The sequence below is a fragment of the Serinus canaria genome, chromosome 18 (assembly GCF_022539315.1).
Source record: "Serinus canaria isolate serCan28SL12 chromosome 18, serCan2020, whole genome shotgun sequence".
In the NCBI taxonomy this organism is placed as follows: Eukaryota; Metazoa; Chordata; class Aves; order Passeriformes; family Fringillidae; genus Serinus; species Serinus canaria.
This window is the reverse complement of record NC_066331.1, coordinates 1011193-1039131: the sequence shown is the minus strand read 5'-3', so window position 1 is coordinate 1039131 and position 27939 is coordinate 1011193. Positions and strand designations below refer to the sequence as shown.

General features: G+C 57.1%; 1 protein-coding gene across 1 annotated transcript in view; it reads left to right on the top strand.

Annotated features, from left to right (window-relative positions):
• The first annotated feature begins 3208 nt into the window (after positions 1-3208).
• Positions 3209-27939, top strand: part of SLC38A10 (solute carrier family 38 member 10) — a 30109-nt gene continuing 5378 nt past the window's right edge. The window contains exons 1-11 of the mRNA XM_009094548.4: positions 3209-3824; positions 4681-4798; positions 7839-7884; positions 8950-9043; positions 10113-10256; positions 11147-11271; positions 13713-13815; positions 14487-14669; positions 16329-16440; positions 16619-16725; positions 21605-21758. Coding sequence (XP_009092796.3) covers positions 3375-3824; positions 4681-4798; positions 7839-7884; positions 8950-9043; positions 10113-10256; positions 11147-11271; positions 13713-13815; positions 14487-14669; positions 16329-16440; positions 16619-16725; positions 21605-21758 — 1636 coding nt within the window. The 5' untranslated portion in view covers positions 3209-3374. The remainder of the gene's footprint in view (positions 3825-4680; positions 4799-7838; positions 7885-8949; positions 9044-10112; positions 10257-11146; positions 11272-13712; positions 13816-14486; positions 14670-16328; positions 16441-16618; positions 16726-21604; positions 21759-27939) is intronic.

Below are 27939 nucleotides of genomic sequence, written 5' to 3'. Positions count from 1 at the left end.
GGCTCCAGCCCGGTGCAGGCCCCTCCGTGTTGGGCACAGCCCTGTCCCAGTGCACAGATCTACACGTGGCTCTGTCCCGTGTGGTGCAGCTCCGTCTGCATGGGCGCTGCAGTTGGGATTTGCTGCCCAGAGCCTCCAGGACGATGCCCCTGCCCCACTCCCGGCAATAACGGGTGAGTGGGGGGCCACAGGCAGCCAAGCCCAAAATAACCCTGCTACCACCTCCGGCTGTCAGGGCCTGCCCCGATCCACAACACACCCCGGACAGCGCCCGAGGTTTGCAGCCGGGGCTGGGGCCTCTCCACCGTGATTTCCCGGGGTCTACCGGAGCAGGAAGGTGCCGAGCCGCTGGTGGCACCGGGAGGCGGAACGGATAGCGCATGGCCAGGCGCGTGTCCTTGGCACTGCTGGGGACGGGGCGGGGGACACAGCCCGGGGGCGCCGAGGTCCCCCCGGTCCCCTCGCTGTCCCCGGTCCCCGCCGAGGCGGCTCCGCGCGCACGTGGCCGGGCCGGGCCGTGCCCCGCGCTCCGCCCCGCGCCCCCTCCTCGCGCCCATTGGCCCAGCGCCCGCCGTCCCGCCCTCCCATTGGCCCAGCGCTCCCTGTCCCGTGCTCCCATTGGCCCCGGAGCCCTCCACAAACAAAGGCCGGTGCCCGGCGGGGGGCCCAGTGCGGCACTCTGATTGGCGGAACGAAAGGGCGGGGCGGCCCGGCTAGGTCCCGCCCGCAGAGCAACGCCGGATAACCTAATATGGAGATGGGCGGGGCTCACTCATTCATGCGCACAGGGAGGGGCGGAGCCACCGCGGGGCTGCGCTTCCCGCCCGCGGCGCGCGCGGCTCGTTCCCACGGCGCGGGCGGGTGAATGAAGGGGCGCGCGCGGGGGCACCGCACCGGACCCGCGCGGCTCGGTAAGGTCCGGTAAGGCTCCGTACAGCCCGGTAAGGTCCGGTAAGGCACCATGTGGCTCGGAACGGCTCGGTATAGCTCGGTGCCTGTGCTAGGCGTGGGTACGTGCAGGTGGGGAGCGTGTCCACGCGCGGGTGTGACAGTGCCGGGGCTCGCGTGGGGCGGGCGCGGTCGTGTCCTGAGTGTGCGTGGCTGCGCGTGGATCCCCCGTGGTTGTACCCCTCGTGCCGTGTCCACCTGCACGCCCCTCTGTGCCTTGCACACCCACACCATCGCGCTGGGGGGCGATGGGGGCTTCCCGGGGCCGCCCACGGCCTTGGCTCTGCATCGCTCCTGCCCAGCCCCTGGGGCAGCACCAGCATCCCAAATGCTTGGGGACCCCCATCCCAAAATGCATCCCATGGTGAGTACCCACTGCAGGGCCCCATGGCTGGCACTGGGGTGACACTGGAGTGACACCATGGCGCGGACACCACGGGCTCTTGCCTCCCTCCAGCATGGGCTGTGCTGTTTGTCCCACGCTCCTTTAACCCCCCAGGTGGGTTCAGCCCCTTGCCTCCATCCTCCTCATCGTGCCCATAAATTCATTCCCAATCCCATTCCCAATCTGCCAGGCCCTCGCGGGACTCGTGGCGGCTCCCAGCTCCTGCTGGAGATACGGACTGAACTTTGGTCCCTGAGCAATTAAGGTGCCTGAAACTGCACTTCATTAATGGTTGTTCTGCAATAAAACCCATCAAACTGCCCTTATTTGCAATATAAAACTGCAATTTGTTTTAATTTATGTTTTTCAATCCCTGCCGGGTGGTTCCAAGGATCTGCCAGGCATCTGTCTCTGGAACCAGGAGCAGGGTGGCCCTGGATGCTGGGTGGGGTGAAGGGGGGACATGGGCTGGGGTGTGGGTGGGCTTGCCCCAGGCCTGGAGAGGGGGTTCCCATTCCTCCTCATTCCCCGTGGGCCCTGCTGTGTCCGCCAGGAAGGGAGGGCAGGGATGGTTCCAGGGAAGAGCATCCCCGTGCCATGGGAGCCCCCAGGCATGGAGCTGCCACTGAGGTGAATCCCTGAGCAAGAGTGGGATGGGTGGGAGCAGAGATGGACCCAGCTGTCTTCCTGGGACAGCATCACCCGTGGGAGCTGGGAATGGGCTCGGCTCAGCTCCGAGTGTGCCAGCACAGGCGGGCACATCCCTGCGGAGCAGCGTCGGGCCCAGCAGCGGCCCCGGGCATCCCAAGGGATTTGTGCTCCTACAAAGCAGGGCAGGGTCCCTGCGGGCTCAGCCAGCCCTGAGCCCCCATTTCTAATTACAGTCACTTGTTTCTGCCATCCTCCGGGGCTGCTTGTTCTCAGTGGGAGGAATGTGGGCCACGGGGCAGGGCTGGGAAGGGCTCTGAGCCACCGGGGATTCCCGGTGGGAGCGCTGCCTCTGGCTCTCAAACCCCTCGGGGCCCTTTGCCAGCTCCCGGTGTCCCCTGCCGGCAGGGCAGGGTCTGGTGGTGCCCCGTTCAGAGTGGTTGGAGCTTTCAAGAGAATTCTCCTTGCTCTCGGCAGGTGTGTGATGGGAAACTGCCCTGGCGCTGCTGGGATGGAGCCGGCTCCTGCTGGAGGCAGAATTTGGGCTGTTTGGGGCTGCAGAGCAGCTGATGGTGCCTGAGGAGCTGCAGCAAACCCCATCCCCTGGGACGGGCATGGACGAGCCCCGGGGCTGTGGCACAGGAGGGTGGCAGAGCAGGGGCAGCTCCCCTGGTGTCCCCATCCCGTGTCACTGCGACTCCTGACTGGCTCTGTACATTTCCCGAGCCCCCAGCTCCCACTCGGACATGGAGAAGCCACCAGAGCCCTTTTCCTGGCCATGGGTGACATTCCCGAGGGGGATCCCACCCCGAGGACACACACGGACCCAGCCACTGCTGTGGCACAGGAGCCAGGAAATCACAGCCGGAGCTACCGATCCTGCGGCACACCTGGAGGGAATTAGGCCGCCCGTTCACCTCCCTGCAAACCTTCTGGAGAGCGAATTCCTGCGGTTTCCCATCGCAATTGCTGCAAATTATACGAGCGCCGCGCTTCACTCCGTTCCGACGGGAACGTGCCCTTGGCGAGTGCCACCCGGAGCTGCCGCCACGCCTGGCCTCGGGGGACCCTTCCAGAGCCCCCCACCCCCCATCTTTCCTTCTTTTTCCTTTCTCCCGCGGGATGTGGGGTGCGGAGCTGGGGATGGCTGCGGGCGGGATGGGGAGCAGATGTGCGCACAGCTGGATGCGTGCCCAGATGTGCAGAGGGGAGGGGATGCCGGGGGGGATGGGCTGCCCTCGAGGGGCCTTTCAGAGGCCGCCATCAGGCCTGGGACCCCCGCTCGGGTGCCAGTGGGGCCGCGAGCTGTGTGCTCACCTGTGTATGTGCACACGCGCATGTAAAGGCAGGCGCACACCCCTCTCCGTGCCTTTCCACGCACGGATTCGCACGGATGTGTGTCCTGGTGCATTCCCGCACCTTCCTGGCCGTGCTCGGCTCTCCGGGGGTGCCCCCAAGCACGGGGACCCGCCTTGGTCCTCCACTATCAGCAAGTCCAGACCTCCGGGGCGACAGGAGCGGCCCCGCTCCGCCGCGCGGACACGTCACTTCCTGCGGCGGCGGCGGAAGCCGGAAGTGCCGCTGTGGCCGGTGCCGGCTCGGGGCGTGCCCGGTGGGGCCATGGCGGGCACGGCCGGCTGAGAAGGACCGGGGGCACAGGGTGCTCCGAGCCGGCCGTGGGGCTCGGGGAGCGGCCACAAACCGGGTCCCCCGGCGCGGGGATCCTCCGCCGCGGGCCATGGCGGCGGCAGCGGCGGCGGGTTCCAACTGGGGCCTGATCATGAACGTGGTGAACAGCATCGTGGGGGTGAGCGTGCTCACCGTGCCCTTCTGCTTCCGACAGGTGAGGGCCGGGCGCTGGGGCCGAGCGGGGTCCTGCCGTTGTCCCCGGGCTGGGGCGGGGGGTCGGTCCGTGCCCGTGGCAGCCGAAAGCCCCTGCGAGCTCCTCCCGGCCGGGCCGGGCGGGCAGCGGCCGCCTCTGCCCTTCTGGCCCGAATCTGCGGAGTGGTTCCCTGGCTGGAGAGGAAAGTCAGCGGAGGAAACGCTTCAGACCCAGAGCGGGCATCTCGTGTTGGAAACACCGCGTTTTTCTCAGTCGTGACGTCTCCAGCTCAAAACTTCTGCTCCAGACTCTGGGTTTTCCCTGCCCTGTGGTCTCTCTGATGATTTGTGCCTGTTTTGTAAGGAGAAGGGAGAAATGAAATCCAAGGCTTTGCCCACATGATGAACGTAACTTGGAGGCTTTTCCAAGCCCCACTATGCCCCTGCCCCTCCCTGGCATCTGGGGCTGTGCCAAGCCGCTGCTGGGTGCCCGTGGGTGCCAGCCCTGCTCGGGGACAGGAGCTGGCTGAGCAGTGTGTGATGCCAGCTGATTGTTGATTAATCAGATTGCAGCAGAGGTGGCACCTCGGGGTCTGTCTGTGCTCCCTGGAGGGATGAGCCAGGGTGGGAATTCTGCTCCCAGTTTGCTGCTCGGGACTCAGACTGGTGCAGCTGGGAGCTGTGGGAAGGAGGTGTGTGCTCCACGTGTCCTTGTGCTGTGGAGAGAGTGATGTGGAGCTGGTAGGAAGGGGACAGAACTTCCTGAAAGGGGGAAAAACGTGGCTGGAACACGGTGGGGAGGCTGAGGGTGCTGAGGGAGGGTGGCTGGGCTGTGGTGGGGGGCTGACCCCCCCATCTCCTGCCATGCTCCTTTGCAGTGTGGGATCCTCCTGGGAGCTGTGCTGCTGATCTTCTGCTCCTGGATGACTCACCAGTCCTGCATGTTCCTGGTGAAATCAGCCAACCTCAGCAAGCGCAGGACCTACCCCGGCCTCGGTGAGACCCCAGCTCTGGGGCTGCTCCCCAGCCTTGCTGCTCTTCTGACAGCACCACGACCTTCCTTGGCCTCCCAGATCGTATTTCCTCAGCGGTGCTGTTGGAACAACAAATGTTTTTTTTCTTGCTGCAGTTCCCAGTTTCCTTGTTCTGCCTCAGCCTCTCCCCTGGGGCACTGCTGGGGTTGGATCCTGCTCCCACAGCCCTGTTAATGGGTGCTGAGTTGTTTTGACTCTGCAGGGCAGGGAGGAGATGATCCAAACCCCAGCTCCCGGGAGCCATCTGGGATGAATTGTGGGGCTGGGATGAATTAATTATGGGTCTGGGCACGAGTTCCCCACCCAGCCAGCGCTGCCGGGACAGCGGGTCCTGCCAGCCTGGCACGGAGCTGGGCTGCCTGGATCCGAGCTGGGAGCTCCTTTATGGCTCAGCAGAGAGGAAACAGAGCGAGCTTCCAAAGGGCTGAGAAAACAAAAACATCTGGATGATCCCTGGGTGGGTTTTGGCTCTGCCAAAACCTCAGAGTTGAGCGCTGGCGCCGGGATTGGCCTCTGCTCGTGGCCTCTCTTGGGATTCTGGCTGCCCTGGGGAGCAGGAGGAGGTGTTTGGGTTCCAGTCCTTGCTGCTGGCATATGGAGCAGCAGGAAAAGTCTCCTTTTCCTCATTCTGCCTTACTTTTCTGTGGGAGGAGGGAGCTGTTTGGCGCTGCCCTGGCACAGGGGCTCCCACCAGCTGCTGACAGATGGGTTTGCTCCTCCCTCAGGGCTCCCGAGGTGCTGCTCCCAGGAAGCACATCCCGGCTTCTGCCCACTTGTATCTGCTAGGAATGGACAAGATGGAGAAGCCCCATGGCTGGGAGGTTGTTTTGGTGCCAGGGGGAAGGGGGAGCCCCCGGCCCAGCTGCCTCTGCTCCCTGCCCCTCACAAGACGCCTTTGTGCGCCGCTTCCCGGAGGACAGAGAGTCCGCTCCACCTTGGAACATGTCCCGGGGAGAAGGGATCCTCTGCCTGCCCAGGAGCCAAGGGGCTGCCATACAGAGAGGGCCAGCAATGCTTCCCAGCTTCCTCCTGGCAGGGGGGGCTGGCAGCAGCGCCGTGCCTGCTCCCGGAGCTCCGGGAGAGGTGCCACGCGCTCCCACGCCGCATCCCAATGCTCCGAGGTCGGGCAGCTCCACACAGAGCCCTTTGTCCCCACAGGCTGGGCCCGGGGACATCTGCGGGCACTCCTGGGAGGCTTTGGCACGGAGGGAAGTTGTGCACATTCCCTGCAGGCGAGCAGAGCCTTCCGGAGGAACCCCAGCAGCCGTGGCACAAAGCCTGTCCCCGGCTGGGCTGGCGCTGGCCCGTCCCCACTGCGGGAAGGGGAAGGGCTGCAGGGTGAGGAGGGAAGGGCAGGCAGCTCCCAGATGGGTATAACCAGGAGATGAGTGAATCTTCCAGCAGCACTTGGGATGTGCTGGGCAGCTCCTGAGGGGCAGCTCAGCCCTTGCAGGGCCAAGGGATGAAGCTCTGTCCCAGGAACCACACTGGGTTTGAAAGGCTTCTCCAGGTACTGAGCAAGCTCTGCCCAGTTCGAGGGCATTCCAAGATCCCATTCCAAGGATTTGACTCTACCATTTATTTTACATTTATTGTTCTGGAGAAGATAAAGAATCCCATTTTTCCATTGTCCCCAGGTGGGGACACCTGCCCACAGTGTTTGGAGGCTTGTTCTCATTGAGCATCAGTTCCAAACACCTGGAGAGATGGGCTGGTTCCAGCATCACCCCAGGCTGTGTCTGTATCCAGAGGCTGCAATGTGCTCTGGGAGGATCAGCAGCACCATTCCTCCATTCCCCCACCCCGAGCTCAGCCTGTTACTGACCCATCTCCAGGAGGGATGTTTTCCTCTTCCTGGCTCCTCTTTCTCCTCCCAGACCCTTTGTCTGTGGGCCTGACCCCCCCAGAGCTGTTGCCTTTTCCCTCATGGCTGTGAATTCCCAGAGGAGGCCGGGGCGGAGCGGCCGCTCCCCGTGCCCGGGCACGGTGCCTGGTGGCGCCTGTCCCACTGCCCTGTCACTGATCCAGCAGCTATTTTGGGTGCTCCCCCACATCCCTGCTCCAGGCTGTGGGTCCCTGCCGTGCCTTTTGCTCATTCTGTGGGAGAACATCTCGTTTCCTGAATTTTTAGCTGGAGTAGAGTCCAAGGAAATCAAGAGTTGAAGCTAATATTTAAAATAGCAGAAGAAGCTTCCAGAAAGGATTTGAGTTTGTTTTCTGGCGGGCTCTGGGAATGTTGGGCTGTGCCTTGAGGGAAGGCAGAGGGGACTCCAGGGTGGTGGGTTCATGCTGGACCTCACTGGCAGATTTGGGCACTGTGGTCTGGGTTTGGCACCGGAGCTCCCCATTCCCGTTCTGCCCAGTAGGAGCTAAAAATAGAAGCAAACTTTTCTTGGCATTGTCTTTTTAAGAGAAAACCCAGTGATTTGAGGACTACTGAGCATTTTGTGCTCCAACCCCAGGATGGGAGGGAGGGAAAGCAAAGCCTTGGCAGCAGCCCTTTGGTGTGGGTTGGGAGCACTGGGTATTCTGGGAATGGGATTGAACGTTCTGGGCACCAGCTCAGCTCTCCCAGCCAGCCATGTTGGGCAGCCCAGTTCGAGGGGGAAGATAAAAATAAAAAGGGGACTTGGACTGGAGTTCTGCACCACTTTAACTTTCGCCACACACAATCTTGTACAGGAATATTTTCTCTCCCATTGCCTTTAATGGCTGCCATGTGTGGCTGCTGCTTCACACCACTTCTGGTTTTAAATAGAAAAAAAAGAACCTGCTTGCTGCCTTTCCCTCATCCCTGCTCCTGTCTTATGTGGTTTTCAGTTTCCAAAGGGAAAGGCTGAAAAAGAAAGTGGGAGGGTGAGGGAAACGGCCCCAAAATACCAGTGGTGGGTTCCTGCTGCACTGCCCTGTGTCACTGCTGTTGTCTCATTGTGAACTGACATCTTGCCCTGTTCTGGACTTTTCTTTGACTAACTTCCACTCTTTTTTCCCTTTTATGCCAGCATTTCATGCCTATGGAAAAGCAGGAAAAATGTTGGTGGAAACAAGGTAAATCTGCTGCTGATTCAAAGTGTGAACAGTTTGGGTGTCTGTGGTGGAAACCTTTCTGAGCCTTGCTGTGCTCTCCTTCCCTCCTGTGCTGCCTCCTGGAATTCCACAGGGTGAGATGCCCTGAGCACAGCTCCCCGGTGTCACCTCCATCCCCTCCAGCACTTCCCAGGCTCTGGGAGCACAGAAGGAGGGGATGAGCTGCTCTCCTGCTCTGCTGTGAAATCCCAGCCGTGTCACTCGTGGCAGCTCTCCAGGGGTGACATCCCTGCTCTTGAGTTAGTGGGAGGGAGTGTTTGCTTCCTTGGATCCCAGGATTTGTTCTGCTCCTGCCCTCTGTGCTCCCTTCCCTGCGAGATGCCTTGAGGGGGAATCCTGCCTCAGTCTCTGCTTCCTCCCATGACCCCAGTGCAGATGTCAGGTGATGGCACAGCCTCACAGCCCTGCTTTTTCCAGCAGGGATTCTTTTCCAGGCGCGTTGAGCCCAGGGCCAGCCGCGGTGCCGGCTCCTTCGCTCTTCCCAGCTGCAAACTTCAGCTCAGCACTAAAAATACACAGAATATTCCTCAGATGTTACTTGTCCATGCAAGCAGAGGCTGTAATTGCCACAGGGATGTTCTATAATTGGAATTGGGAAGGAAAGTGGTCCAGGAGTGGGAGGAGAAGCAGTTCATGGACAATCTTTTCATTAAAGTGTGGTCCATTGTGTGGAGAGACATTGGAGAGCACACTGGATATTGAGACTCTCAAGGCAGGGTCCTGCAGTGGGTGTGGGGCTCTGAGAGCCTCGTGCTGATTCTTTTGAATTTTTCCAGGAGTTCAAGGAGTTCCTGTCATCTCCAAGATTAGTTTTCCTTGTTTTTTTTTTTTTTTCCCCATGGCTCCCAACAGGAGTGAAACCCCTGTGTGGGTTGTGGGCAGAGCTGCGTCTCCGAGTGTTTGGTGTGGGTGGAGGTTCTCTGGTGGCTGTTTTACTGGCATGGAGTGCAGAAGGGGTGTCCTGCTCTTTCCAGTGCCGAGGATGGGAGTGTGGCCCTCCTAACCTGTCCCTGTTTGTGTTTGCAGCATGATTGGGCTGATGCTGGGCACTTGCATCGCGTTCTACGTCGTCATCGGCGATTTGGGCTCCAACTTCTTTGCCCAGATGCTCGGATTGCAGGTGAATAAATCCCTCCTGCAGTGCTCCCAGCCCTTGCACTGAGCCCTGTGTCCCCTGGGTCCAGCAGAGCTCCTGCCTCGGGGTGTGCCCAGCACCCCTGGGGTCCCAGGGAGGCTTTGTGGGGTCCCCTCACGGAGCGATCCTCAGGCATGGAGCCTCGACTCTGGGAACTCTGGGGAGCTCAGACATATGGCAAACAATCAGCTGTGTAAAACTCCAATAAGGCATTTCCATCAAAGGAATTCTTTTTTAACTCGGTCCCTTATTAATTCTGGAGCAGATTCCTGGGGGAGATAATGCTTCCTGCCTTAATTCCTGCCCCAGTGGGTAGTGACAGGCAGTTCCTCTGCCTGAGCTCTCCTCCCTGTAATTCAGGAGGGAAATTTTTCCTGTCCCTGGCTGGTTTTGTGGCCAAAGTCTCTGTGTTCCTGCCTCCTCAGCCGTGTGATGAGCCTGCTGCTGGCTCAGGGTGCTCAGAGGCAAGAGGTGCTCCTCGGAGCCGGCATGAGGGCCATGCAGGGAAGCAAAAGGATTTTTGGTAGAGTGTTATCTGTGCTGCCTGATGCTCCTAAGCTCAGATTAAGGGACTGTGAAGTTAAAAAAAATGCGTTGAGGCTGCAGCCAAATTAGGTATTAAATATTTCCAAGCATTCCAGAGTGTTCTGCTATACTAAATACCAGTGTGAGGCTTTGATTAATTTTCTGGATTGGAGTTTTCAACACTTTCAATTTCACTCATCTCCCCAAGTAAATTTAGGTTTTATTTAATTGCACGAAAATACCTAAATAGCTTGTGCTGGATTAGCATTTAACCCCCCCAGCCACCCCCCAAATTCTTGCAGCTCAGACCTGTCACACAGTGCAGAGCAACAGTGGCACCCAGTGACTGTCTCAGCTCAGCACAGACAGAGCCCAAGCTTGCAGCATCTTCAAACACCTCCAGACACAGAATTGCACTGTTTAAAGTTGCTTTTCCCTCTGGAAAGATGAGCCATGCCAGGGTTTGCTGCCTGGGGGGTGTGTGGGGTATCCTCCCTGCTGCAGGTGTTGATGCAGGTCTGTTGTGCAGGTGTCGGGCCCGTTCCGCATTGTCCTGCTCTTCGCTGTCTCCCTGTGCATTGTCCTTCCCCTGAGCCTGCAGAGGAACATGATGGCCTCCATTCAGTCCTTCAGTGCCATGGCTCTCATCTTCTACAGCGTGTTCATGTTCGTGGTGGGTACGGACACCAGGCGTCCCCTTTTCCTCCTTTCTGTTCATTTTTGGTGACCAGTCTCTCCTGTGATGCTCCTGTGAGCTCCCAGATGCTCCTGTGATTCCCTCTTGGAGCTGCAGCCCTGTCTCACCCAAATTTCAGGACTGGGAGGAAAGGGAGGTGTGGGAATTCTTTCCATGTAACTTTTCTAGTAGGCTGTGCAGGGTCACACCTCAGAGCTGCTTCCTCAGGGAGGTGTGGAACCTCCCAGGAGCTGTGCCTTTAAGAAACCACAACATTCACAAGAGCTGGCTGCACTGAAACATCTCTGGGGATTAGAAACCCCATCCAAGGATATTATAAACAGACATTCAGACATATTTACCTTCTGCTTCCTGTGCAACCCAACTCCTGCCAGTTCTTGTGTCCATGGCAAGGGAGCTCCCTGGCTTGGGCTCCTCCCTCTTTCCATAAAGCTTTTCCTTCTCTTTGGTGAGCTGGTGGTGTTAAATGGCCCTGGAGCAGCAGGTGGGATCCTGTTTTAGGACCCTTTGTCTCTCTCTGCTGAACAGGATTCTCTAAGGCCAACAGTGCTTCCTGTTTGGATTTAAAAACACATTTTAAAAAGTGCAAAAGAGGTTGCTTTGAACAATGATTCTCACAGTTAATGTGTCAGGGGAAATTGTGTGTGCTGTGATGTCTGATGGCATCAAGCAAGGGAGAATGTCACAGATTCCTTGGAATACTCCCTGGGATCCTTGGTGGCCCTGGGAGCTCTGTGGGTGGGTTGTGGAGCTGGGGGATTGGGATGGGGCTGTGCTGGCAGCTCGGGTTAGCCCAGCCTGGCATTGCTGCTGCCCTGGAGCTGTTTGGGGCTGGCTGCTCACCCCTGCTGTCTGTCCTGCTGCAGGTTGTGGTGTCCTCCTTCAACCACGGGCTCTTCAGCGGGCAGTGGCTGCAGCGGGTCAGTTACATGCGCTGGGAGGGCATTTTCCGCTGCATCCCCATCTTTGGAATGTCCTTTGCCTGCCAGTCGTAAGTACCTGCCTTTCCCAGCCCTGGCAGTTGTTCCTGCAGTGAGTTTGTGTGAGGGCAGGGGGTCAGGAGGATCTGCAAGGGATAGATACCATCTGCTTTGGTGGTTTGTTTTCATCAGGGTACTTTACAGCTCGCTGAAGTTCAGGCTCTCATTCAGTCATGACCCTTTTGTTACCCAGACCCTTTTGTTATTCCATTTCACCTGGGAGTTCTTGTAATGGAGCAACATGAGACCACTGGAGCCAAACAGCTCCTCGGGAGCTTCTGGTGCAGCTGCAGGAGGGATGAAATTCCCCAGGTTCTTGAAGGGAATGCTGGAGCACCAGGAAAGGCTGTGCCACCCCACTGTGTGACCCCCTGAGTACTGAATGCTGGGGGCTGCTCTGCTCCCCCACGTTTCCTAGGCAGCACTCTGAAGATCACACAGGTGTTGGCTTTGGAGGGGTGTCCCTGCATTTCCAGAGTATTGTATAACTCCTGCATTTCCAGTTCCCCGGGTGTAGTGGCACATGGAAGGAGCTGAGAGCAGACCAGGCTATTTCCCCCTGTCTGGTTCCCTGGGTTTGTGAGGGTTTCTGCTGACAAGTGGAAGAAGGTGAGGGCAGGCCAGGCTGTCCCAGGTTTCCAGCAGCATTCCCTGCTGCACCAGGACAGCAGGTGAGTGCTGTGTGACAGCTCTAACCCATGTAAATCCAGCCCTGGACAGGGAAGGACTGGCCTGCTCTGGAAGGAGCATCCTCCTCTGGAATCCTGGCAGAGCTGGGCTTCCCCCATGTAGCTCCAGCAAACAGGTCTCGTGCCAACAGTAAATGAATGTGACAGATAAAATTTGCTCAGACTGCTGTGTTTACACCCACTCCAAGATCCAAATCATCATTTCCCACTTACTGGCTCTCTTGGCAGCTCAGATCCTACCCCGGCACACTCCAGGCTTGCTGTTTAATGTCTCCATTACAACTGGCAAAGGGAACTGTGTTCTCTTGCAGCTTTACCTTGTTAACAAATCCCTTTTATTTTTTTTTTCCTTTTGGAAGCCATGCAATACCCAGAACAATTTTCCTGGGAGTTGGAAATGCAGGAAAATGGTTTGGTCCGGACCTGTGTGTGTGCCTAAATATGGGCTCCATGGCAGCACTTTTGTGGCAAACCCAATCTAAAGCTGTGTGTTTTTTCCAAGCATCAGGAAAATACACTATCCCCAGCCCAGGCAATATTTACATATTTTTTTAAATTTCTTTTCGTTTGTGTGTTCTCTGTCTTTCTACCTACCCTCTATATATTCCATTCCTCTCTTGATGTGTAGTTTATATAGTCTCAGCTGGGTAGATTTAATTTTGCTAACCTCTGAATCACCTTTTTAACCATCTCACACACTGCTGAGCCTCCCTTTTCCCCTCTTTTTTCTTTCCCAAGTCTGAATGTTTGGCTTCTTCCCTCGGAGGCTGAAGGCCAGAATGTAGCTGGAGGTGGCTGTGGAGAAGGCAGGGAGGAATCCCAAAAGGAGGAATTCCTAGGGAAGCCAGTCTCCTCACTCCCAGGGGGGAATCCCAAAAGGAGGGATTCCCAGGGAAGCCAGTCTCCTCACTCCCAGGGAGGAATCCCAGATGGAGACTCCCAGGGAAGTCCTTGCTCCCTGCTGGTACCTCCAGCCCCAGAGCCTCTTTGATGTTCAGGGATTAAGGGTTAAGGATCTTTCTGCTGGGCCCCAGCCTGACACACTTCCTGGGGATGGCTTGGTGCCCACTGGAACTGGGGATACCCCTTCCCATCTCCCTGCAGGCCTCCCCCTTCTCCCGAGAGTTCCAGGATGTAGCTGCTAGAATTAAAGTAACAAGAGGTTAATGAGTTGCTAAAATATGCACCTGATGTCAAAAGGAACATTCCCCACGCTTTCCAAGGCTGTAAATACCCCAAATCCCAGGGAATTGGCTCTTCTGGCTTTCTGTGAAGCGAGCTGAAGTAGGACAGGCTGCTGTGCTGGGGTTTGTTTGTTTAATTTTCCTTCAGACAGTGGGATGCTCCAACCTTCTTCCCTCTTTTCCTCTGTAAACACTGTGTTGCTTTAATTATCAGCACGGAGAGCTCCAAGAACAATAATCGCTGGCGCTGGGGCTGGCCCAGAGCCACCCGTGGCCCCAGGAACAAACGGTCATTCATTTTGCAACCCTTTCTGAACCCAAATGTTTACATCACACGTTTCACTCCACGTGGTGGGGTGGGGAGAGCAGGAATATTTTTGCAACACTTAAAAGTTATGAGTGTTCTGAAATCTCTTGGCATTAGCAGTATAAATTGTGGAATGGCAGCAGGTGTTTATGCTCCAGAGGGGGAAGGTGTCAGGGATTCTTTGCTGCTGGGCTGAGGCAGAGAATGGGCTGGGATTGGGAGTTTTCTCCTGTTTCCTGCAGGTTTCCTTAAATATTTTACCCTTTTTGCAGTCAGGTCTTGCCTACTTACGACAGCTTGGATGAGCCGTCTGTCAAAATCATGAGCTCCATATTTGCTTCTTCCCTAAACGTGGTCACCACCTTTTACATCATGGTAGGAACTTCCCCTTCTCTTCCCTTGCCAGAAATCTGGAGGGGCCACAGGGATGAGGCTTTATCTACAGCTGGGGCTGGTTTCTGCTTATCTCTGTTTATTCTGGCAGATAAGTCCTCGTGCTGAAAGCAGAGTTAGGTGGGAGGTGATGAACCCAAGAGCACAGAGGGCACTGGGAGAATCCAGGTTTTCAGAGTAGCATATTTCCTTCTGTGGAGGCAGAGTGGAGGCCCAGCTTTTCCCAGGTCCAGCCTGGAGCAGGGGCTGCTGCCCAGAGTTTGGGAGAGCTTTTTCCAACGTGTTTTGAAGGAAGTTATGCCTCATAAGACAGCAGTTAATAAAACTGGGTTAATAATTCCTGAACAGAGCCTTGGCCTGTGAGCCAGGCTGCTGCAGGGAATTGTGACAGCCCCCTCTCTGTGTTGGAGAGGGACAGTCCATGGGCCTGGCAGCAAGCAAAGTGTGTCCTCTAGGAAAACCCCTGAATTTGATGAGAAACTTGCTTTTAGGCAGTTCCCACTCTTGATTAACGACCTGTTCCAGGTTTTGGGGTGCCTGTGGAAGTGACCTCACGCTCCCACTTGGCTGCTCCCTCGGGAGGTCCCTGTCCTGTCCCCTCTGTGAGGAGCAGGTGTGCAGTGCTGGGAGTCCAGCCCCTCTCCCCTCCCCAGGTGGGCTTCTTTGGCTACGTGAGTTACACCGAGGCCATTGCTGGGAACGTCCTGATGAACTTCCCTTCCAACGTGGTGACGGAGATGATCCGAGTGGGATTCATGATGTCCGTGGCAGTGGGGTTCCCCATGATGATCCTGCCCTGCAGACAGGCTCTGAACACCCTGCTCTTCGAGCAGCAGGTAAGATCCCAGGGCTGCCTCGGGGTGAAGCTTGATTTCTGAAGGGTTTTTGTGAGTCTTTGGTCTCTGACTGGGCCCCAAACCTACCTTGGCTCTCTGAGACTCTGCTGATAATGGCATGTGGCAGGTACTCAATGTCCAGAGGGACAAAACCGCAACTCCCATAAAATCCTCAGTGCCCAGGGTGTGGTGACAGTGCAGCAGGGGCCTGTGGCCATCTCTAAACCCTGCTCTGCTCAGTGGTTAATCCCTGGCACTTGGAGGTTTGTGTCCTCTCTGCAGAGGAATTCCATGGGCCAAAGGAGTGGAGTTCCCAGTGTAAAGCTCATGTCCCGTGGCTGCTGCTCCCTGCTCTGCTGGGGATTCCAGCTCTGGCACAGACGTGTTACACAGCTCAGAGCCGAGGTGGTTTCTTCCCCTCAGAAAGAGGGAGAAATGTGCTTTTGGAAGCAGCAGAGCCTCCTCATTTCCTGCTGCTCCAGCTGCTGTCCTTTTGCTGGCCAACTCATTGAGCTCAAGCTCCTGTTCCCGGTCTCAGAGCCCAGCCCAGCCCCATTTCTTCTTGCTTCCTTGTGTGCCTGCTGATTCCTGCTCCATTATTCTCACCCAGCACCTTTGTCAGCAGCCCTGGAGCAGCCCCTTCCTCTCCGGGTTCGGATGTCCCCTTCCTCCAGCGCCTCCCGGGCCGCGGTGCCGGGGGCGGGCAGTGGGATATGGGATCCAGCCCTCTCCCACACGTTCCACCTTTCCCAGGGCCAGCTCCTCAGCCAGCCTTTGTGACTGAAGCTGGTCTGTCTGCTGGAGACTGTGAGTCCCTTGTGGCAGTGGCGTGTTCTCCTCTGTGCATTGTGCGCACGGAGCGCGCCGATGGGATTCAGCAAATAACAGTGAGAGATTGTGGGAATGTTCTGAGGCCTTTGTGTATCCGCATAAATAGAAACCTCTTAGGCAGGAAATAAAACTTGAGCAATTTATAGCCCTAAATCCTGCCACTTCTGCCTGTGAGAAGCCCCTGGCTCTTTTCTCACGTTGGGAGGGCCTGAGGATGGGGGCAGGCTCGGTGAGAGCCAGCGGGTGCAGAGGAGGAAGCGCTGGAAACACTTGGGAACACTTTGGATCTCGCCCGGGCTCAGCTCCTGGCTGGCTGGGCTCTGAAGGTGTCGCTTTGCCTTCCTCCCCCATCTGTGCAGCAGCAGAGCTGGGACCTGCTGGGTCTGCGGGGCACACTGGGGCCTCTGCCTTCCACACCTCCCACTCGGGAGGTGGGATGGGATGGGAAGCAGAGGACCTCTGGAATTCCTCCAGCAGCTGCCCAGCAGCACCCATCCTCCCCTGTGGTCTCTCTGGGGTGTCTCCCAGTCAGAGGGGCTGCTCCTGTGCAGGGGATGGCCCTGCTCCCAGAGCTGTTGGGGAACACCTCTCCCTAGCACAGCCAGAGCTCTTTCTCTGCAGCTTCTCCCTCCTGCTGCACCCCTGGGCTCCTTCCTCCTGTCCCTGGCATTGGGCTGTTCTCTGAGTCCCTGCTTGGGGACGGGGGCACAGTGAGGGGATCACAGCTGGGATGGGCTGGAGCTGCAGGGAACATTGCTGAGGGAATTGCTGGGGGTCTGGGGACTGGAATACCAGAGCTAACTCTCCCCCCCACCCTTGCCCTCCCAGCAGAAGGACGGCACCTTCGCTGCCGGGGGCTACATGCCCCCGCTGCGCTTCAAGGCCCTGACGCTGGCTGTTGTGTTTGGAACCATGGTCGGAGGCATCATGATCCCCAATGGTGAGTGAGGAGCTGGGAACGAGGGCTGGCTGCTTTCTCTGGTCTCTGTTATTTGTTTTCCTGGCTGGGGTGACCAGACTCACACCCCATCCTGCCCGGGGGCTCTGGCAGCTGTCCCGTGCTGCTGCTCTGGCACTCCTGGAAAAGACGTTTGCTGACTGTTCCTCTTTTTCTCCAGTGGAAACAGTCCTGGGCCTGACAGGTGCGACCATGGGAAGCCTCATTTGTTTCATCTGCCCAGCTCTTATTTACAAGAAGATCCACAAGAATGCGCTTTGTTCACAGGTCAGTGCTGATGCTGCTTGACATCCCCCTAAGCCTTCTGCAGAGCCTGGGAACGTGCTTCATTTGGCTGCAGCACAGAAACTGCTCAGCACCTCCTCCAGCCTCCCCCTCCAGTCTGCCCAGTACAGGTGGGAGCTGTTCTGGGTCTGTCCACCACTTTGGGATGCACAGACCGTGGCAGAGCTGCTGGCCCAAGCTGGAACACTGGCTCTTTTTGTCCCTCCAGCAGCAAGTGAAACAGTCATTTTGTGCATAAAATGCTGCTTCCAGTCCTCCTCGGGGTGGGATTCAGGTTTTGGATCCTCAGAACAGGAAATCCAGGCAGCCTGTAAAACCTTAAAGCCTCACATCCCGACCTGCCCGGGCTGGGTAAAACAAACAGGGCTCCACGATGTGGTTTGTGCTGCCGACCCTCAGCTTTCTGCTTTCAACCAAAATAATAGTAAAAAGGAACACACACATAGAGGTGTTGCTTCAGGAATTGATTTTCTGAGGGATTGGGGTCGTTCAGAGGCTGTTAGAAGTTTAACTTTTCCTTTTGCTCCAGTTTGAATTGGCCTCCTCAGGGACCGAAACTAAGTGGCTCTTTGCTGGGCTTGATCTCTCTGCTCCTGCAAGTACCATGAGCTGAAATTAACAGGTTTTGTGTTTTTTTCCTAATAATAATTTAATCCACTGCCTTTTTCACAGGCCTCCGCCCCAACATTCCCAGTCAGGACAGTGCTGGGCTGGGAATAAGGTTTTGGGCACAGTGTGGAGTCAGCAGGGGAGAGCAGCACGTTTTTTGTGGGGCCCACAGAACTGGTGGCTTGTTCTCTGCTTAATGACTTGTGGCTTTGCAAACCTACGTGAATTCTTTAAGCAGGGTGTGTTTTTTTTCTTCCCTGTGCTTTCCCTGACACAAGGAAGTAGTCCAACTTTCCAGCTTTCACTCTGAATTCTGACACTTAGCTCCGAACTTCTTTGAGTGAAACCCCGAGCAGGAGTCTGAATGCCAGCCTGGGTTTTTCAAGGAAACAAAGAGCACTTTCAAGAATTGCTTTCTATTCCGGCTGAGCCAGAGTGTTTCCCTGCAGTGCCTCGGGGCTGCACTCAGGACAGGCTGAGCTCTCAGCCCGGCTGCTTGGGGTGGGACACTGGGGCCCTCACAATGCCTGACCCCAAACCCAGTCACGAGGCTCAGGGAGATGTTTGTCCTGCAGAAATCCCCACAAAGGAGGAAGGGCTTATCTAAAGCATCAGGCCCCAGGTTACTTCTCGAGGGACTGGCAGCAAGCTGTCCAGCCTTCCCTGAGTGATCCATTGCCTGTCAGGTTTGCATTCCTGCTTGGAGCGAGAACACACCTGCCCGCCCTGCTCAGCACCTCCCCGCCTCCACAGCCCAGCTCGGAGCCCACCCTCTCCTCCCTCCAGGTCTTTGCAAAGGCTCATTTATTCTTTCCCCGGAGCTCTGTCTTTGGTCTCCTCCTTCATTCCTGCACTCCTTTGATCAGGTGCTCCACTCCATCAAAGTCAGCTCCTGAAGAAGGTGGCGGGCGGGGGGAGAATGCCAGCCCTGGGCTCAGCTGTCCTTCCCTTCCTGTCCCTGTCCAAACAGCGTTCATGGACGTTCTCCCTCCTTCCCTGCATCAGCTTCAGCCTCCTTCAGAGCAGCAAACCTCAGTGCCAGCTTTTACACCTCTCTGGGTTATCTTGGCTCTTGTGCTGCTGAGAACTGGCTGCTTTTATCGGGCCACTTCTGGCACCCAGCAGCGTCCAGTGTGGGGCAGGTGGTGACGTGAAAGGCCAGGTTTTTACAGGAGAGGTGCAAACTGAGGCTACGAAACAGGGATTTTGCACTAAAAGTGGTGAAGAGGATTTCAGGTGGGGGAGGGAAATGGGCAGATGTTTGCTGGCCGGCAAGGGCTTCTGCTGAGGAATTGGGAAGGACTGGAGCTGCTGTTCAGCTGCGCTGGGCTGGGAGTGCCCTGGTTGGAAGGGGTAGGTTGGAAAGGCAGGTCCCAGAGCAGTTAAAAAGCCTGGAGTCAGGCACACAGGGCTGGGAGTGAAGCAGGGAGAGCGTTCCCTTTCTTGTGGTTAAGCATCTGTTGCAGTAAAGGTCCGCGTCCGCTGCTCCCCGGGAGCCCTGGTTTGGCAGAGCTGCCGTGGGGCGTGTGGGGGTCTGTGAGCAGAGTGTAACTGCCAGCAGGAAGGTGTTGCCTTCCCAGTGTTGACACAAGCTTGTCCGAGAGGCCCCTCCTAGGGAGGCCAGAGTTGCTGTTGTCCCAGTTGGGGAAGAGGAGCTGCCGGAGGTCAGGAAGTGACCCCGGGGCTCGCTCCTGTGCGGGTGGAAAAGAGATTCCCTCTGCCCTTCCCTGGCAGTGCAGGGGCCAGCACACTGTCCCCAGCAGCACATCCAGGGGTGCAGCCCCCCCAAACACAGCATCTCTGAGGAGGGGGCCGGCAGTGACCGGGGCTCTGCATTCCTTCGCCATGACTCCGTCCCTCGGAGCGCTCGGTGTCCAGGAGGAGGACGGGGATGGCGTCACGCCACACAAATGCAGCGTGTTTGCTTCCCGAGGCTGCAGGAGACGGCTGAGCTAATGGCTCTGCTCTGCAGAGCTGGATCATCTTCTGGGAGGAAGGAGGGCCAGGGGAGCACGACCGGCCGAGGAAACGGCCGCGTAAACTTCCTCTGCTGAATTCCTGTCCCTGCTCCGAGCACGGCTCCCGGGAGTTGGCCCTGGCCCTGCTGAGCTGCCCCAGGGCTTCCCACAGCCTCTCCCCGTGTGTGTGCTGAGAGGGGCTTCTGCAAAAAGGGCTCTGCTCTCGGGGGGATCGCTGGCTCTGGGGGAGATCACTCCCCTGGGACCAGAGATTGGCTCAGATGTGCCTTGCAGTGCTGATCCTCCCCTCGCTGCAGGATCTCTGGATGCTCTGGGGATTGGTGGCTCCTCTGCCTGGATTGGTTCCTTGAGCGCTCGAGTCCTTGCAGCCCTCACTCCCGTTCCTTCAGTTGCCTTGGTGGTCCCCTGAGCACAAACCGCCTGCTTTTCCATGGCATAAGCATCTCCATGGAATTAAGCCAAATCTTGGCCCTCTTTATTCTGGTCTTCAGCTGGGGAGGGGGTAGGTGAGAAGGGGGGAGCTGGGTGAGGGCAGCTCAGGGACAGCCCAGCCTGTCTCCGACTGCCACGTGTGCCCGTACCCGCTGCTCCGGGAGCTCGCAGCTGAACTCCAAATGTGCAACAATCAAAGGGGTTTCAATCCGAGGCATTTGAGCCCCTGGTTCCCCACGAAGATAAGAAACAACAAAAATCCTTTTAAAGCATTTAATGTTTTCAGCCGTTTCCTACAGTTCCCTCCTCTCCCACGTTGCTCCTGGTTCCTGTGGCACCAGAATAGATCCTCTTTGTGGAAACGCTCTTCCTCTGCTCTGTTGTTTCTGGAAGGTGCCAGAACAACCTCCCAGGCACAAAATGCATTTGTGCCGGGGCTGTGGATTGTGGGAGGGGAGGAAGTGGAGCAGCTCGAGCCCAGGGCAGCAGTGCAGGACCTGCTGACTCGGCGTTTGCCCGGGGCTGGGGGGGTGGATGGCAGGATATCTGCTCTTTGTGCACCCCGGGCAAGGCAGGCAGCACATTCTGCTCCTGTTTCCTCTGCAGCAGCTCTAAGGTCTGGCCTCTGCTCCCTGGCCACACTGCCCCTGATCCAGAGCTGCTCCACGTCCTGCCAGCCTTTTCCTTCCGAAGGCGTCGGGCTGTCTGCGGGGTGTGCTGGGAACAGGCCCTCCGGGGTCCCCTGGGCCTGGCTCTGACCACGCTGCTCCCTCTTTCTGGGTGACCTCCCTCAGTGGGTGAGGAAAGCATCGGCCCCTCCTCCCCCTCTGGAAGTGCCAATGTTTTAATTCCTCCTTCCAATTTCACCTCTCCCCTTGATTTGCAGTTTTCTGGCAGCTTCCAGTGGTGAAGTGCTCCCTGTGGCCGTTCCTGGTTTTCCCCATACTGAGAAGCATCTTTTTGTTGTGCTTTTTGTGAATTGGGATGTAAATCTGCACAGTCAGGAGTCATGGAATCATGCAATGGTTTGGGCTGGGAGGGACCTTAAAGCTCATCCAGTTCCACCTCCTGCCATGGGCAGGACACCTTCCATTAGACCAGGTTGTCCAAGTGCCATCCAACACTTCCTATGACTCATGTAGAATTAGATCCTTTTAGATCAATTTGTCATCACATAACAAGCCTTAAAAATTCCTTTGCTGCTCATCACTTTCTCCTTTTTGAGGTAGAGAAATTCCAAGAGCCCTTCCCTCCACGGGATCCAGATTCCACCCTTCTATTTTTATCATGTTTGATCCTAGCTTTCTGGAAATCAGGGAGTCATTTCTCAGCAGCTTCTTGAGCCCTGGGACCAAGACCTGTGTGTGGACATGTTACTCTTGCTTTCAAAACCAGGGATTTTTAAGCAGCTCCCTGGAATGGTTTGGGGCTGTAACCAGGCCAGGCTCCTCTGTGCTCAGCCAGACCTGATTTCATGGAGTTCTCACGCTGGGAATACCAGGAAATGAGTCTTTGCAGTAGGACTTGTCTACCACATGCATTTTCCTATCCTTGGGTCCTGCCCACTCACTTCACTCACATTTGAGCCCTTCCAAAGACTTTCCAACAGCTTCCAGCCTCTGAAACAGATTCCATTCCAACAGCTTCCATTCCCATGGCTCTACACCCAAATATGAGCCTCAGCCAGGAGCAACTGGTTTTCCTGTTTCTCTCTGACATTTCTCTCCCTAACACTTATCACTGCTCTGAGCTTGGAATTCTGTGCAGGCACCGTGGGAATGCCGTGGGGAGCAGTCCCCTTGGATTTCCTGTGCTCACTGTCCCTCTGTCCCTCTGTGCAGATTATCCTGTGGATTGGGCTGGGCATGCTGGTGATCAGCACCTACACCACCCTGTCTGCCTCCGAGGACACCCCTGTGAGGACAGAAGCAGTGGGCCTGGAGCACCTGGACAGAGAGGAGAACAGAATTGACCAGGATTCAGTCAAACTTCCAGGTATGTGCTTGCTGGAGTTGGGTTTCCCAGCCCTGTTCCCAGGTCACCTCTTAAAAAGGAGAAATTTGGTTTTTTTTAAAGTGTGGTGGAAGCACGGTAATTTCCAGGCAGCTCTGTGCATCTTCCCAGCTTCCTGGGGCCTTCTCCCAAGAAAAGCTTCACTTTTGTCTGCTGGAAAAGCCTCTGTGACCTCCAGAGGTACACTGTGGGAGTTGTTCTTTTGGGAAGGGAAAGGTGTGGTGCAGGCCTGGGATTCCCTGGAGGGACAGAGCAGGGATCCCTGTTTGGGATGAGCACAGTGCCCACCCAGCCCACTGGGTCCCTGTGCCAGCCCAAGGACCATCCATCCATCACCCTCGAAGGAAGGGAAATTTATAGGAACTGCCTCTTTTTTTGGTGCCGAGGGTGTAAATTTGGCCTCGGCTTTCTCTCTGACAAAGCCTGTGATTATGCCTCAGCTTTGTTTACTGGTTCTTGTTATTTATTATTTGTTTGCTGGGGCTGCTGATGGAATTACGGCCGCTCCTCCCTTTCCCAGCTGCTCCGGAGCGAGGCCGTGGCGCGCAGGTGCCGCCTGACCCCGCGCTGCCCCTCGGCCCCGCCGCGTCCTGTTCCTTCGCTGCAGTTTTGTTTCCTTCTGCTCCTGTGGGGTTTTTTTTGTTCTTTGGAGGCCTTGAAATATCCTCGCAGAGATTGAGAGCGGAAGGGAGAAAGGGGCTGGCTCTTCTGGAGATTATCCTCCCTCCTGGTTCTTGGCTGGGTTCCTGCCCGGCAGCTTGGAGCGTCTCCCACACCGGTGCTGCTGCCGATAACATTCACTCTGGGGTTGCTCCGTGGTGGAGTTTACTTGTGGTTTACTCAGGGCTGTGTGTGCCTTCCCGGGCACGCGGATGCCGGTGAACTCCGAGCAAAAGACGCTCCCGATCCCTTAATGGAGCCCTCAGCAGGGCCTGGAGGAGGGATGCGATTGAATTCTTCCGTCTTGGTTAATTTTGGAGCAGTAATGGCCAAAGAACAGCTGCTCCTTTCAGGAGGAATCGCTAATGACACGTGTTCTGACTGGGAAAATAAAAAATCCCATAAAACACGGTGTCTGCAGGAGTTTGCTGAATCTTCTCCCCTTCTCGGCGTGAGCCGGGGCGGTGGAGCGGGATGCCAGGCTATGATCACCCGAGCGATCCCGGGGCCCGCCGGCAGCAGCTCTGAGTGCTGCTGGATTAAATAATCCCACCCAGGAGGAAGGCGGGTTTAGTGCTCCCGGCTCATAAACTTCCCAGGGAGGAGCCCTGCAGTTCCAAGGGAAAGCTCAGCTATCCCCTGAGGTCCCTTTGCCAGTGGGGGCTCCCTCCCTGGGGAGGAGGGAGCGGGGGGAGACGGAGCCGAGCAGAGAAGGGGGACAAGGACCTGCAGGATGGACATGGGGCTGCCCCGGGAGAGCTGCCACTGCGATTCCTTGGATCTGTGCCTCCCTGAGCCTCTGCAGGATGTCGGCTTGACTAGCAATGAGAGGCGGTAAATGGTGCCCTTCATCCCCCGCCGTGGCTCCCCCTCGTCCTCGCCCGCCTTGTTTTGCAGAGCAGGAGCTGCCGCCTGGAACGCGCCGCAGCAGCTGCATCCTGTCCTTGCAGGGGCGCAGGATGCGGCTGGGCCGCCCCCGGCACCTGGACGCCCTCCGGATGGGCCGAATTCCGCACCCGGGGCTGAGCAGGATCCCACGGCTTCTCCCTGGGCAGCACTGCTGGCTGCTCAGCCCCTTCCCCGGGGCACAGGGTGCCTCGGGCCCCTTCCCTGGCTGCAGGGTGCTGCTCCAGGCTCCTTTCCTGGCTGCAGGGTGCTGCTCCCAGACCTTATCCTGAGTGGAGGGTTCTTCCAGACCCCTTCTTCCAGGCACAAGGTGTATCGTGCCTCTGGGTCAGAGGGTGCTCTGCCCCTTCCCTGGGCACAGGCTTGCTCTCTGCCCTTTCCCGTGCTGCCCCATCCAAGGCAAACCTCAGGGCCTTTCCCCAGCGCTGCCTTCCCCGTCTGCCTCCCGCCTGTCAGCGTGTGAGAGGAGTTTTATTGGCCTCTTTGATGTTGTGGAGCCCAGAACTGGAGAGACTTTCATTAAAGCCCTGCCCCGTGGGCCCGGGGATTATGAATATTAGAACATTGGCCTTTTATGTGAACACGTATTGACCAGCGGCCTCGGAATCGTGTTTTTCCTAACGACACCCAAGTGCCCATTACAGCCCCAGCCTGTGGTGCTGGAGGTTTTACTGTCAGCAGCTCTTCGGGAAAGGGATAAAACCCCTTCCAGCCCCGTCCTGCCGCTCCGCGCCGCGGCTGCGCCTCTGTTAAAAGGTTGCTAAGCTGCCTCTGAAAGCTCAGGAAGGCAATTATCCATTAAAAAAAAAAAAAAAAAAAAGCTAATTAGGCAATTTCTCTTCGTATTTAAAGCACCCTCGAGGGTCTCGGGGGGGATTAAGATTTTGTAATATTTTTCAGCTCCTTACTTGATCGTTGCTGCTTCATCTTCTCCCTGCTGTTGTGCAATGTTGGGTAACAAAGCCCTGATTCAGGCTCCTTCTGCAAGAGCCCTTTTCCCAGTGCCAGGCACCCTGCTCCGGCCATCCCGGTGTCCTGGGGCATGGGGTGGGCTCTGTTATTTGAATCGGGGCAGAATTTGGGGTTGTGTTGTGCATCCCTGCATCCTCCATCCCTGTGCTTTGCCCCCCAGAAGCAAGCTGCCCGCGGCAGGCCGGGTCCCTGCCGGCATTCCCCGCCGGAGCAGCCCCGGAGATGTGTGGAACGTGGCTCCTGCATCCTGCAGGAACAGCTTGGCTCCGCCGCGGCTCTCCCTGGTGCTTTGTGCGAGCGAGCTTTTAATAGTGCCTGTGACACAGAAAAGGAACCAGCAGCCTCTGGTAATTTGGGTTGGTTTTTACTGCTGGTGCGTCAGGAGACAACTGTGAACTAATTTCAGGGATGCCATTCCATAACCTTGTGAAATCTGGACCCGTTTCGGGGGGAGGGAGGGCTCCTGGAGGCGCAGCTGGGCCGGGGGCTCCCCGGGGAGGGCCTGGCCCTGCCCTGCTCCCGGTGCTCGGCACGTCCCAGGGCAGCGTTTGCCCCCGGCCCTCTGCCCCGCTTGTTGGGCTCCATTTTCCTTGGCACAGGCTCCTGGATCTTGCTCCATATCATGCGTTGAAGGAATTTCAGCAGATCTGGAGCTGCACTGGCACAAGCAGGTCCTGAACTCCGTGTCCCTGGTCAGCCCTGGGGTGACACCCTGGAGTGGGGGGTGTGTCCTGGTGTTCCTTGTGCTGTCCCTAAGGCTCCCTCTAGCCTGGGGGTGAGCACAGCAGGGCCATCCCGCTGCCTCTGCCCAGGGCAGGGGCTGTGGAAGCACATTTCGGCTCCGAGAGGCTGGAAAAACGTGTGAGGAGGGATTTAGTGCCTGCCTGGGACCATTGCAACGATCCGAACCAGGAGCAGGGGGAGAAGGGAAGCTTTTAGGTTGCTAATCATGAAATTTTATGGCAGCCTGGAGAGGCTGTTGCCAAACCACAACACACCCGGGCACGCACACACACAAATCAGCTGCAGGACGCCCTGGCTTCCCCTCGTGTGAGCAGAGCTGCCGGAGAGCCGGGGGGTCAGAGCGAACCCTCTCGGTGCTGCCTCACACCCCGGCCTCTCCTTGGGAGCCAAAAAGCTTTTACAGCCTCTCAGGCCTTGCCTGTAATGTCCAAGGCCGCTCATAAAACACGACGAGGCGCAGCGTTACTGGAAGACGCTCCAAAGGGACCTGGAGGGCAAGAAGAGAGGCAGGGCCCCAGCAAAACTCTTCCCTGCAAAGCACCCGGAGCCCCGGATGGATTTCCAGGCAGCCTGAGAGGTTGTTAATTCACGCCCTGATGATGAACTTAATTTTGTCTCCCGCTGAGCAAATGATGGCTTCGAGGCAGCTTGGCCTTATTGCGGCGTGGAGACTTTTGGGTTTGTGTTTTGTTTGTGTTTTGGGCTTTTCCTGCATTGTTTGCAGAGCGGGGAACGTGCCTCTGCCTGATTTATGATGGAAGCTGCCAGGGACACTCCCGGAGCAGAGCGGGGCCTCCCCTGGCCCCTCGGGCTGCCCTGGGCCCGCGGGGGTTCACCTGCTGCTCTGGGCAGGGGAACTGCTGCGTTTAACTCCTCCGGTTCCTGCTGGCAAGGAAAGCTTCCCCACTTCTTCCTTCTTATTTCCTCCTCTCTTATTTCCCCCTCCTTCCTTCTTATTTCCTCCTCCTTCCTTCTTATTTCCCCCTCCTTCCTTTTCATTTCTCCTTGAACATCATCTCACTGCTCAGCTCGTCGCTCCCATCTGCTGTGGGAACAGCCCTGCCTGCACTGGGGTTCTCTGGATCCTCCGGTCCTCTCTGACTGGAGCCATCTCCCGCCTCCGTGAACCAATTAACAAGAAACTTTCCTCCAGTAGAGTAAATAATTTCTTGCGTTGGGGCCAGGACTGAGCTGGGAACATCCGCAGCCGTGCCGAGCGCTCCCCTCCCCGGCCTCGGCCTCCCGCTTCCCAGGGCCCCTGGCCAGGGCTGGGCACTGGTTCCTGCAGCCCAGTTCTTCCTGAAAAGGAGGAGTGTCCTGCCCTGACTTGCTGAACCCTGGGAAGTCCCTCAATGGAGAGGGGGACCCTTGGGTACTAGACTTGAATTTCTCAGAAAATCCGAGTCCTTTTCCCCTCCCACCATCACTCCCCGAGCGAAGGAACGTGGAAAGCTGGCCAGCCCCACACACGTCCCTCCTCTGGGTGTGGAGCTCCGGGCTGGAGTCCGCGTTTCTGGAGAGGCTCAAGGTCCTGCTGGCACAGATCCCTCTGGGCCAGGAGTTTGTACTTAATTTTTTGTGAATTTTTGTTGTTCCCCCCCTCCCCAGCTCAGGCAAGGCCCACGCAGCTGAAGTTGTGGCAATCCCTTCTTTCCCATGAGTTCATCTCGTAATAAATCGCACCAGCCCTGCGGAGGGGGAGGAGAAAATGGAAAGATGTTTATAGAATTAATTCCCCAAAGGAAATCACACGGGGGAGGGCGAAGGGGGAAAGAGTTGGGAATTTTTTTTTTTTTGTTACAGAAGATAGATTTTTTTTTTTTAAGAGTTTGTTGGATGGAAAAAAATCTGCAGAACAACTTCACTGCTGGGAAACAATTCGATTTCCTTCTCTGCTGCTCTCCAAAGGAAGAGCTCACTCCCTGTGTGGGTTTTCTGCCATGCTGGGGGTGGAAGGGACCCTTCCCATCCCATGGAATGTGCAAAAGATTCCATGTGGAATACGCTGGTCATACCAGCGCTGAACACAGTGACTGGTTTAACTGGGATGTGTCTTCCAAAAACATTCCATCTCTTTGAGGGCAAGGTGGGGGGAAACTCCCCCTTCTCCCTCAGGAGTTTCCCCTAATTAATGCCTGTTTAATCCCCCCTCAAAACTTTTGCGGGAAAAGGAAGCCTCCCCACCCCTCCTCTGAGAGGCATCTGAAGGGCTGTGGGAACACTCGGGCACTAAAAGGGGGGAAAAAATCAAAATAAAGGAGATTTTAAGAGGTTTCACAGCAAACAGCAGTGGGGGGGTGGGAGCTGGGCTGGAGCCCAGCTCAGGTTCTGGTGTTGGGGGTTCGGGGCTGGATCGCAGCTCTGCCTCTTCCAGTGCCAGGGGATCCGCGCCTGGATTCCAGCTCAGTCTCTCCCGGAGCCGGGGGTCTGGGGCAGGGAGCCGGGGGGATGCTACCATCTGGTGGCACTGCCTCGCAGCAGCAGCCGGCTCCATCCTCGCTCCATTCCCGCTCCATCCCCGTTCCATTCCTGCTCCATCCCTTATCCATCTCTGCTCCATCCCCACTCCATTCCCGCTCCATCCCTTATCCATCTCTGCTCCATCCCTGCACCATCCCTTATCCATCTCTGCTCCATCCTTGCTCCATTCCTGCTCCATCCCTTATCCATCTCTGCTCCATCCTCACTCCTTCCCTGCTCCATCCCCTCTCCATCCCTGCCAGCAGCTCCATAAAAACCCACAACAGGGAAAACAACCGGATGACCCCAGAACAAAATCTCTCCCAGCCCCACCGTGCTGAGGCCTGAGGGAAATCAGCGGCTGGGCTGGGTGGGACAGACACAGCAATTCCCAGCTCCCACACCTCATCCCTGTCCCCAT